The 11,402-nt window shown below is 39.6% G+C and overlaps 1 protein-coding gene across 1 annotated transcript; it reads left to right on the top strand.

Annotated features, from left to right (window-relative positions):
* Nucleotides 1-2,126: 2,126 nt before the first annotated feature.
* Nucleotides 2,127-8,206, top strand: LOC137428995 (uncharacterized). The gene is made up of 4 exons (XM_078780914.1): nt 2,127-2,392; nt 3,995-4,104; nt 5,206-6,251; nt 7,387-8,206. The coding sequence occupies exons 1-4, from the start codon at nt 2,127-2,129 to the stop codon at nt 7,387-7,389; spliced, it is 1,425 nt and encodes a 474-aa protein (XP_078637040.1). The 3' UTR covers nt 7,390-8,206.
* Nucleotides 8,207-11,402: the final 3,196 nt, after the last annotated feature.

Consider the following 11,402-nt stretch of genomic DNA (forward strand, 5'->3'; position numbering starts at 1 on the left):
CTCCAGTGCCACCTGGAGATCCGCCGGTCCGTTGGTCACCATGCTTGTGATTATACTTCCGATCAGCATAGTTGGTAAGGAGTTGGTAAGTTTCGGTGATATTGCTGTCAGTAATGTCAACAGTGTACTCGATACAGATTCTGCTGCAGTGTTCACATCAATATGTGTGTTGTAAGACGATTTGTCCCAAGCAATGGCTGCACACTCTTTTGCTATTTGCTTGCCTACTTTACCGATGCATGTCGGAACGTCGTCGTCGTCGTCATCCTTGACGAGCTTCAGAATAACAGCAGTGTTAGCTCGGAAGGTAATGATACTTGCAAATCCTGGCGGGGAGAGAACAAGCAGATCTCCAGAGAAATGATGGTGGACAGCAACAACAAGGCGGGCTCTACTCAAGTCAGTACCTCTGTGATTCAGGTACTCCTGATGCAACTCAATCGAGTTCCAAATGCGGTTTTTGTCATCGCACAGCACATTGATAATCACATCAAGTGCTAAATCTGGACAGGTACCATCGTCTGTTGTCGATGTGTCATTGTTTTCACGAACGAAGCTTCTGTTTGCGAAGAATCGACTCGTACAGTCTCTGTGATATCGTGCTTCCACTGCATGTAGGTCACCTAGGGCACCCTGTACACGATGCTTCACATCTTCTCCCCACTTGTCCCCTCGGGTATCACATTCCTCAATCAAGTAAAGCTTGTAAGGTTTGTCTCTTTGGTCTGAATGTGTTGATCTGCACATATGTGCTGGACGCCACCGTTCAGGATGTTTCTCGTTGTTGGTGACATTGCATATGTCTGCGCAATATAAACAGTGTTGTAAGAAGTCAAAAGGCGCTGACGAGCAACGTAAACGCTTTGCTGCTGGAACAGTTACAGGTGTGTTTTCGGTACTTGTTGATGCACGACGGAGAATGGTCGCCAAGTTAGACTTGGATGTGTACTTTGATGCCCAGTTCTTGTGATATTGAACAGATAAACTTGGATTTGCTGCAAGCTGACTTTCGAGGCCTTGCCATCAATTGTCTTTGTATATTCTGCCTGCTCGGATGATTGATTGTATTCTGGACGGTCCTGATAGTCAGGTTCACTCTGTTTTTTCGTTCAAAATCATGGTAGATTAGCAAACCTATACATTTTTGGAAACGTTATTACATGGAAAATCTGAAAGTCAATGTTTACATTTGCCAATTCCGACCAATTCGATTCGACCAATTCGACCAATCGACCAATTCCATTCGACCAATTCGACCATTCGACCATTCGACCAATCGCTTCGATCGACCATTCGACCAATTCGATCGATCCGATTCGATTCGATTCATCGAATTCGATTCCATCGACTATTCGACCAATTCGATTTGCCAATCAATTTGACCGACCTTTGCTTGTGTGGAACGGACTGTGAAAACGATGCGGACTATATTGTCGGATACGACACACAGGACAGTGATGACGAACTCTAAATGGCATATTCTGTAATCGTATATGTTTGATGTCATTGACTGCCTGTGTAGATGTGAAGTTATACTGACTGCATGTGTATATATGATTTTGCTGACTGCCTGTGTATGTTTGGTGATATGAATTATTGTGACACATTTTGATGTTATTAACTGCCTGTACAAAATGATAACATGTATTTGATTATGCAACTTATCGCGAATATAAAGACAGTATTTTGCAACTCAAAACCTTTGATTCGTGTCTTACCATTCCCCATAGCACTAATTTGATACTTTCATTGGATTCCTTGTCCCTGAAAATATAGGTTTAGTATATTTTTAAAAGTTTTTAGGGTAATTAGAGACTGCATGCTGACCCCGAAAATCTTTCACTTTTGTGACCACCGTGCTGCAACTACATAATATCCTAACATGATGTATATAAATATATTTCAGTAAGTTTGTGAAACTCGTCAAGAATATAACTTGCACAAAAGAGAGAAAATGAGAAAAAACGAACAAAAAATTAGCTTTTCCTATCCAAAATATTGACCAATCACAGCGCGTGTCTTACGCGAAACCGCAATCGCCATCTCCTCTTAACCAATTATGCCTCTTGTTACATTTGCGCGATACTAAACAACATGGCGACCAACGACCATGGTATGTGTCTTCCATGTCGTCTGAGGCAGATTCCGAAGGAAAATCTTCTGCATTTTGCTACATGCACACAGTAGACACGCATGGCAAGGTTCTTTCTTTCAGTGAGAAAAGTTTTAAAAAATTCAAAGAATGTGCCGAGCTGTGGAAAGAGTTGGATGGGAGCCCGGAAAGTGCGATTGCTGTGAATGCAGAAAGTCTGGAATTCGACCGGGATGGTGCTCGCATTAAATCACGCCATGGGTCAGGATCAAGTGAAGTTGAAAGTGGACATTCCACACGGTAGGCCTTCGTAAACAGTGTTTTAGATTGTGTATTTTGGTAGAGTCAATTTCGTTGTATAATGTCATGGTTTATTAGGTCTAATTTGTATTTTAAAACAAATAAATTAGGGGTCTATAGTCGGTCGCCGACCGTCGGAGCTAGTCTCGACCCTCCTCTTGTCAAGTCAAGCCAGGCTCAACTTCGGTTCGAGTCAGGCCAGGATACTTTCTGTATGATCTGACTCGGCTTTGAGTACAAAGAGTGGCCAGCAGTGGCTGAGTAGAAAGAAGGCAGCAAGATTTGTTACCAACGTAACACTCATCAAGGTCTATCACGTATCACTATCAGTATCAGCGTTGTCAACCTGTGTTATCTTCTCTGCTCATGATCGATGATCATCAGATCAACACGAGAACAGTGTGAACACTAAATCCTGATTGAAAGTAAAAAATTCAATCAAATTCAGTTGACAATTACACCGCCCACGGTCCACAAGTCTATTCTATTCTATTCTTTTCTATTCTATTCTGTTACTCATCAAAGCCTGTTCACCGTCCTGATGAGGAGCGGCAATTGTGGATGAAATGTCCTGCCGGAAGGACATGACATGTGTCAAATACTCATCAAATGTGGAAGCAATATGAGAGCTGGATAAATAAAATGTATCCCAGTTGAACGAAGCTTTATATTTATGACTAATTTGGCACAACATCAGCAATTTGCACACAAGCACAAGTCACTGTACACAGGTACAACTCAAGTCATGATAACCTTGCTGGATTGTACAGAAACCTACACTACCGATACAGATAAGAATTAGATCTAATCATGGACCCCGCATGTTTCAATACGTAAAGAAAACTGTTTCTTCTAAGTTGGCTATGCTCAATAGAATTCGCGACTGTGTTCCCCAAAGCAGTCTGCACACTCTTTTTACAAGCTTAGTTTTGCCATCTAGAATATTGTTGTAGTATTTAGGGAGGACGGTACGAATCGCACAATACGATGCTGAAGCTGAATAAATGTTTAAAAAGAGCTGCAAGAATAATTCTGAAATGTGCCTTCTAAACTTCCTCAGCTGATATGTTTGCAACATTGTAATGGCAGCTTCGTCATCTACCGGTAATGCATATGGGTGTAGGTTACTAATAGTAATAGGCTAATGCATTGCCACTAATAGGAAAAACAATTGGTACCTAAAACTTTGAAAGTGAACACAGCTACAAAGTTGAATCTGTCACATCAAATCTAGTCCAATAAATCTGACGTTGCATAGATCGAGACCTTGGTCTTTTGATATGTTTTACTTTTTATCTGTCGCATCAGTCGTGTGAAAAGATTATTTGACGAGGTGATGATGTTACACTCTGATGCCCCATGATGGTGTTTAACAACACACTTCCATGATAAATCAGTGAAATTTTGTCGATTTTTGGATACGATGGTTCTAGCAACTAGCCCTGTCACAAGAGATGTAAGCTGTACTCAATAGTGTACAGCATACGTAATGTCTCGCTCTCAATTTCCAGCATGAGATGAATTCATTTTTAAAAATGGACCGAACTGGTCCTGAAAGCTATGTTCCTTATTATACACTTTATCTTATTTTTTCCAATCTAGAAAACATTGTGGTCAACCAGGATACCACACAGACTGTTACCGGCATTTCTGCAACATTACGACCATAAGGCGGGCACAGGATAGAGCTTCAAAGGCAAAGATCTTGCAAGGTACATTAATAAATTTTCTCTTGTGTGTAGGGTGCAGGTGCAGGTGTAGGGAACTGAGTGGCGAGCTGATGAGGAGGAGAGTGTCGCTGAAGCTGAAGGGAAAGGTGTATGCTGCATGTGTGAGAAGTGTTATGATTTATGGGAGCGAGACATGGGTAATGAACGTAGAGCAGCAACGAAGGCTGGAAAGGGTGGAAATGCGAATGGTTCGATGGATGTGCGGAGTATCGTTGAGAGAGAGGAAGACAAATGATGAATTGCGAAAGATGATGGGAATATTGCCTGTGATTGATGCTGTGAAGAGGAACAGGTTGAGATGGTTTGGTCATGTATTGAGGAAGGATGAAAGTGACTGGTTGAGAAGAGTGATGGAAGTTAATGTAGAAGGAAGTAGAGGACGGGGAAGACCGAGAAAGACTTGGCTAAAGATGGTGGAAGAAGAAATGCGGGCAAGGGGGTTAACAAGGAGAGATGCAGAAAATAGGGCAAAATGGAGAAGATTGTCATGGGGACCGCAAGGCTAACCCCCGCTCTAGCAGGGAACATGGCCTTAAAATGCATGTTGTTGTTGTTGTTGTTGTAGGGTGCAGGCGATGAAGGGTCAAATGATATGAAAGATTCCCTTTGTGATGGACGTATGCTGAGAATCGTTTCCTTCCCATATACCACCTGTTCTTTAGTGCATTTTATTTTTAGTGTATATTTCATTTATTTAATCATTCAATATTTTATTGATTGATATGCATTGTATATTTCTGTTAGATTTTCTGAATTAAACCAATGTAAGATAATTAAGTATCTTCTGAAATTAGAAACAAATGTCAATTTCCATATTAATGCAATATTAACTGTCATTAAGCTGATATATAGGGAGGTAGGGGAAATGTATGTTTGGAGTTTATTTCCTGACATTGTTCAACATATCACTATTTGGTATATTTTTAATGAATTGATGACAGTGTCTATTGTGAGGTCTTTTTAGTATGTTATAGGTAAAAGGGATTGCATTGATGATTAGATTACCATTTTCAGAGGCTATAATCATGATCTGCCAAAGCTGTTTTATCCATGTTTAGAATTAATATCTTTTTTCTTTGACAGAACAACAACTGTGTCATTCAACAGAAAGAGAAACTCATCCAGAGTCCACCAGTGTAGTCAAGGAGACACAGCCTCAACGACTTCTGCGATCCGATTCTACCGGCAACACACCATGTCCCGGCCGACCTCATGTCCTACCAGTGGAATGTGTAATATGTAAGCAGACAAAATATGTCAAAGAAAGTGTAACAAGTAAAAGAAAAGTAGAGAGGTTAGTTAGGTGTGAGACAATTTCTGGGGGGCAGCTCCTCAATGCTGCTTTAATGCGCAAAGATGAGCATCTGCTGGTACATGTGCGCGGTAGAGATCTGGTAGCACTGGAAGTGCGTTATCACCGCTCATGTTATTTATCTTACACAAGGGTAGTTAGAACAAAACAGGGGCTGGATGCAGACACATGCGAACTGTATGCACCATCATATGCAAGGTTCTGCCACTCCATCATTGACGAAAGAATATTAAAAGGGAAAGAAATACTGCGGCTGACAAAGCTTCTCAAGCTTTTTGTTAGGATGGTTCATGATGTAGAAGGGCTAGATGCATCAAGCTACAAGACCACTAACCTGAAGCGGAGACTTCAAAGATCGCATAGAGTTCTGTGCTTCATTCGGCCAACACGACAGTTTGAGAGTGACTTAGTATTTGTAGAAAGTCTAGGTGTGGAGGATGTCATTGAAGATGCTGTGGTAGATGCATCCAGTGAAGGTAGTGAAAGCGAAAGGGGTGTAGGAGCTTCACCGAGTCAATGTGTAGATCTTGATGGTTTGAGAACTTTGTATTCAGCTGCACAAATCTTGAAGTGTTCTCTGGACAGCATTGAAACAAGTTCGACATGGCCTCCAACTGCAGAAGACCTACATATTCAGACCACCAATCACATCATTCCATATCAGCTTTTCAACTTCCTTGCATGGTCTTCAGGTCTTAGCCAAGATCCTGTAGGTGCAGAGAGGGTCACAGTTACAAGTGACGAAGAAAGAAGGTTGCTCTCTATTGCACATAGAAAAGAAAATACAGTAAATCATAGTTATCCAAGCATCCTTTGGGTATAGTGTAGCAGCATAGCAAACCTGTTGTGCATTTTGTGATACAAGCACCAAATTTGGCACAAATGTACATTAATATGTTGCGAACATTTTCAGATATTGGGCCACTTGAAATTCCGTAATTTTTTTTTTCAAATTTTTTCAAATTTCGTAATTTCAAATTTTTCGGGTGACACCGTCACAATTTCGGTCTTCGAGGCCGGCCGATATAGTGGGGCGGCTTAGCCCAAATATTCAAAAGAATTGTGCATTTTGTGATACAAGCACCAAATTTGGCACAAATGTACATTAATATGTTGCGAACATTGTGTGGTCAGCAATGAAGACGAGAGTCTGAATTACATGTATGCAAAAGACCTTGTGAACCAGTGAAGCAAATACACGGGTAAGCATGAATTAAATCTAGGGCATGATATAATTTCCATGATGTTTACCTCTACACTCAATGGTGGAAGGAGGTAATGTTTTGATCCCAGCTTGTCTGTATGTCTGTTTGTCTGTTAGTCCACAAAATTCCAGACAAAGCTTGTAGTAGTGGTAGTTGTAGTGGTAGTGGTGATAACAGAAATTGTTATATAGAACTGAACTTATATTATTATTATATGCAGAAAATAACTTCATTTCTATATGCCCTGCAGTGGACAGGTTAATTGGTTTATGCACTGAAGGGGTCACCCTGGTGTGCACTGCTGTGTTCTGCCTCACTGAGTTGTTCAGGTATGATGTACTCAGCACAAGCTTCCGGTCGGCCCGGAGGTGGGGGTGCGGGGCCTGTCACGGAACGTCAAAACAAACGGCCTGCCGGGGCCGCCCAAAAGTCGGGCGTGAGGGGCGCATCCACTAATGGAACGCCTCTCGCTTCCCAGATCGAGGGCCACGTGGTCAGGAGAACCTCGTCCCTTCCGGTCACAATTTGCCTATCGGCTGGCCTCGAAGACCGAAATTGTGACGGTGTCACCCGAAAAATTTGAAATTACGAAATTTGAAAAAAATTGAAAAAAAAAATTACGGAATTTCAAGTGGCCCAATATCTGAAAATGTTCGCAACATATTAATGTACATTTGTGCCAAATTTGGTGCTTGTATCACAAAATGCACAATTCTTTTGAATATTTGGGCTAAGCCGCCCCACTAGTAGGATGTAAACTCAAATGTGTTCCTGGATCATAGAAAATAAATTGAGTCTTCAAGATTTCATACCAAATTCGTATATCACGTACTCGCGGAGAGGATTCCGTTGGAAGTCAGTCAGTAATAATCCTTATTATACAATCCCCCAACAGGACTCAAGAGGGCGCCAAACAGAAGTTCTGAAATTTTAAATTACTATTACTAAATAATGTGCAAGTTTTATCCTTGACGACTTTGTGTGTTTATTCAATGTATTTTTCCTCATCTTTCTACAAAATTTCAAGTAGTTGCCAGATGGTGGTTGCAAAAGTCAAGAAATAGAGCTCTTTCTGCTCATTGCATTGCGGTCTATTAGAGACAGAAATAGAACAAAAGATGTATTTTACAGTGGCCATTTTAAAAATCCAAAATGGCCGCCATACAGGTATCTCTCCAAATGTAAACATTGATTTTTAGTTTCCTTATGCTATAACCTTTCCAAAAATGTATAGGTTTGCTAATCTACCATGATTTTGAACGAAATATAATTTATTGACATAGTGAACCTGACAATGAGTTGGTTACATAAGGAGACTTGTTGTCACGTGATTCTCCGTAGCGTGATTTAAATACACGTCCGTCGGCCATGGCTGAACTGAAATGACACATACATAATATGATTGAGCATATGGTGTTTTATAATTTTGAAATCCTTATCTATTACATTGATTGAAATCCCGGAAAGAGGCGCGTCAGAATATACACGTTTCATCTGAAAATACATCGAACGTGCATGTCATTGTTGATCTTATCCCTTTATTAAATATAATTCACGATGTATGTTACTCTTGTCTTGATGCGTCTGTATCACAACTGCAATAGACATTCATCATGTGTTTTTCAGACTCGTAAATAATTCTTTATAATTATTGCATTCTATGTAGTTTATCACTAGAATGTAATTTTCACAATTTCGGCATCCATTCTGACGCATAAATGGCCGCCATCTTGTTTTTCCTGTACGTTTTCGTAATATTGACCTCACAATCGGACTCCTCATGTCTGTAATCCTATAAAAAGATGTTTTGATGACGTTTCTATGTCAATTAGTATCCATAATATGGAGAAAATAAGATTTTACGAATTTTATGGTGGCCATCTTGGATTTTGTCATTTTTCTCAATTTCCCCAAGGGTGTGAGGTTTACACCCACCTGGATTTCATTATATGTATCTTAATGATAAATAAATCAGCAAAGAAAAAAACGTTATCAGGCGAAAAGGGGTTACACCCTCCCACTGCCGGACTATCATATCCGAATCCAAATTCAGATCTTCACCAAAATTAAATCGAATCGTCCTTGTCAGACACCCAACCGGTCCACCATGTTTCGTCCAAATCCATCGATAACATTTTGAGATATCCTGCTATGTATCATTTTAGCCCCATCTCCCAATGGTGAATAATCACTTAAAAAATTATAGTATCCGGATCCGAATCTTCAGCAAAATCTGATCATTTCATCCTTGTCACATACGCTACATCTCTGCCAAATTTCGTCCGAATCCGTCAACAACTATTTGAGATATCCTGTTCACAAACAGACAAATACATAGACAGACAGGGGTGAAAACGCCCTCCATCCCTCTTTGGTGGCGCAGGTAAAAATTAAATTTCTGTTTCTTTGGACCTTTAAGTATTGTAATTATTTATTCAATGTGTCATCCTATACCTAGATAAATACTTATTTGTATTTCCTCAGCCAAATTCCCCCAGCCAAACCCATATTTGTTCCAGCCATCCTTGCCTTGCGAACCGATTCAGATTCATTGATAATTCCTGAGGCATTTAATTGGCTTAATTACCCGAAATAATAACCGGTTTGGTTTCGTCCTGTTCGGAGTGCAAAGCACATTCTCCGCTCAGATTCACTTTGCAACCAAATAGCCTTACACGTGCTCATTCCTGGAGTTCATCTCCAGTGTGTTTGGTCTCCATGCCAGCTGAGCGAGCAGTTGTTAAGGCAGTTGACATGGAGCTCGTGCACATGACAATACATAAACATTTAAGAAATAAATAAACTATTTATTATTTATGGTCACTTACTTATTTGAATGCTGCGTCAACATGTATGAAACTATCATGGATTGGCTTTTTTTTTTAAACAACTGCGGAATGTGCACAGACACCCCCATAAGGAAAAGGGGAGGCATGAACCAATTAAAACAAGAAGATGTCATGCGGAGCATGATACTTGCAAAATCCGCCCCCCACCCCCAAGAAAAAAATTCCCATTGATAAAGCAAATTGTCCATTTCATCAAGATTAAAATTGACAATCTTGATCAAAGCTCGGGTCAATAGGAAGAAAAGGGACGATTTTTCAGATGAAAATTGATGATTTTGGAAGTTTGACTTAGTTGACCTTTGACCTTTTGACATAAAAATATTTGCTTTTCCTATTTAGTGACACAATGTGCAAATGCTGTTCAATTTCCAAGTAAATCAGATGAAAATTGGTGGTTTTTCAGATGAAAAGTGATGATTTTGGAAGTTTGACCTCGAGTTGACCTATGACCTTTTGACCTCAAAAATAGTATGTTTCCCAATTTATTGACTCGATATGCAAATGCTGTTCAATTTTCAAGTCAATTGGTTGAAAAATGACAGATTTTGAGATGAAAATTGATGATTTTTAAAATTTGACCCTGAGTTGACCTTTGACCTTTTGATCTCAAAAATAGTTACTTTTCCTATTTAGTGACAATGTGCAAATGCTGTTCAATTTCCAAGTCAATCAGATGAAAACTGGTGGTTTTTCAGATGAAAATTGATGATTTTGGAAGTTTAACCTTCGGTTGACCTTTGACCTTTTGACCTCAAAAATAGTTGGTTTCCCAATTCATTGAGGCAATACGCAAATGCTGTTCAATTTTCAAGTCATTCCGATGAAAATTGACGGTTTTACAGATGAAAAGTGATGATTTTGGAAGTTTGACCTTGTGTTGACCTTTGACTTTTTGACCTCAAACTCCCAATTTAGTGACTCGATATACAAACGCTATTCAATTTTCAAGTCAATCGGATTTAAAATGGCGATTTTAGAAATTTGTCCTCCAGATGACCTTTGACCTTAAAATCAATAGGCTTCTCAATTGGGACGACATATATACAACTTGGTGAAGTTTTGTGACGATCGGTTTAGAATTGTGACCTGTAGGCCAGTGACAAACAGACAAACAAGAAGACGTCATGCGGAGCACGATATTTGCAAAATCCGCCCCCCACCCCCAAGAAAAAAAATTCCATTGATAAAGCATAATTGTCCATTTCATCAAGATTAAAATTGACAATCTTGATCAAAGCTCGGGTCAACAGGAAGAAAAGTGACGATTTTTCAGATGAAAAATGATGATTTTGTAAGGTTGACCTTGAGTTGACCTTTGACCCTTTGACCTCAAAAATATTTAGTTTCCGTATTTATTGACGCAATGTGCAAATGCTGTTCAATTTTCAAGTCAATCGGATGAAAAATTGAGGATTTTAAAAACTTGGCCTATGTTGACCTCAAAAATAGTTGGTGGTTGAATTCAGTGACCATATCTGTAAATCCTCTTAGAATTTCAAGTCAATCAAATGAAAATTGGTGATTTTAGAAATTTGGCCTATGTTGACCTTTTGGCCTATGTTGACCTTTTGGCCGATGTTGACCTCAAAAATACTTGGTGGTTGAATTCAGTGACCAGATATGCAAGTCCTCTTCAAATTTCAAGTGAATCAAATGAAAATTGAGGATTTTAGAAATATGAAATTGTTGTTGACCTTTGACCTATGGTGATCCCCAAAATAGTTGGTGGTTGACTTTAGTTTGCTGATATGTAAATCCCATTCAAATTTCGAGTGAATCGGATGAAAACTGAGGATTTTAGAAATTTGAAATTGTTGTTGACCTTTGGCCTATGTTGACATTTTGGCCTATGTTGATCTCATCAATAGTTGGTGGTTGAATTCAGTTCGCCGATATGTAAATCCTCTTCAAATT

The sequence above is a fragment of the Myxine glutinosa genome, chromosome 6 (assembly GCF_964187855.1).
Source record: "Myxine glutinosa chromosome 6, kmMyxGlut1.1, whole genome shotgun sequence".
NCBI classification, from domain to species: Eukaryota; Metazoa; Chordata; class Myxini; order Myxiniformes; family Myxinidae; genus Myxine; species Myxine glutinosa.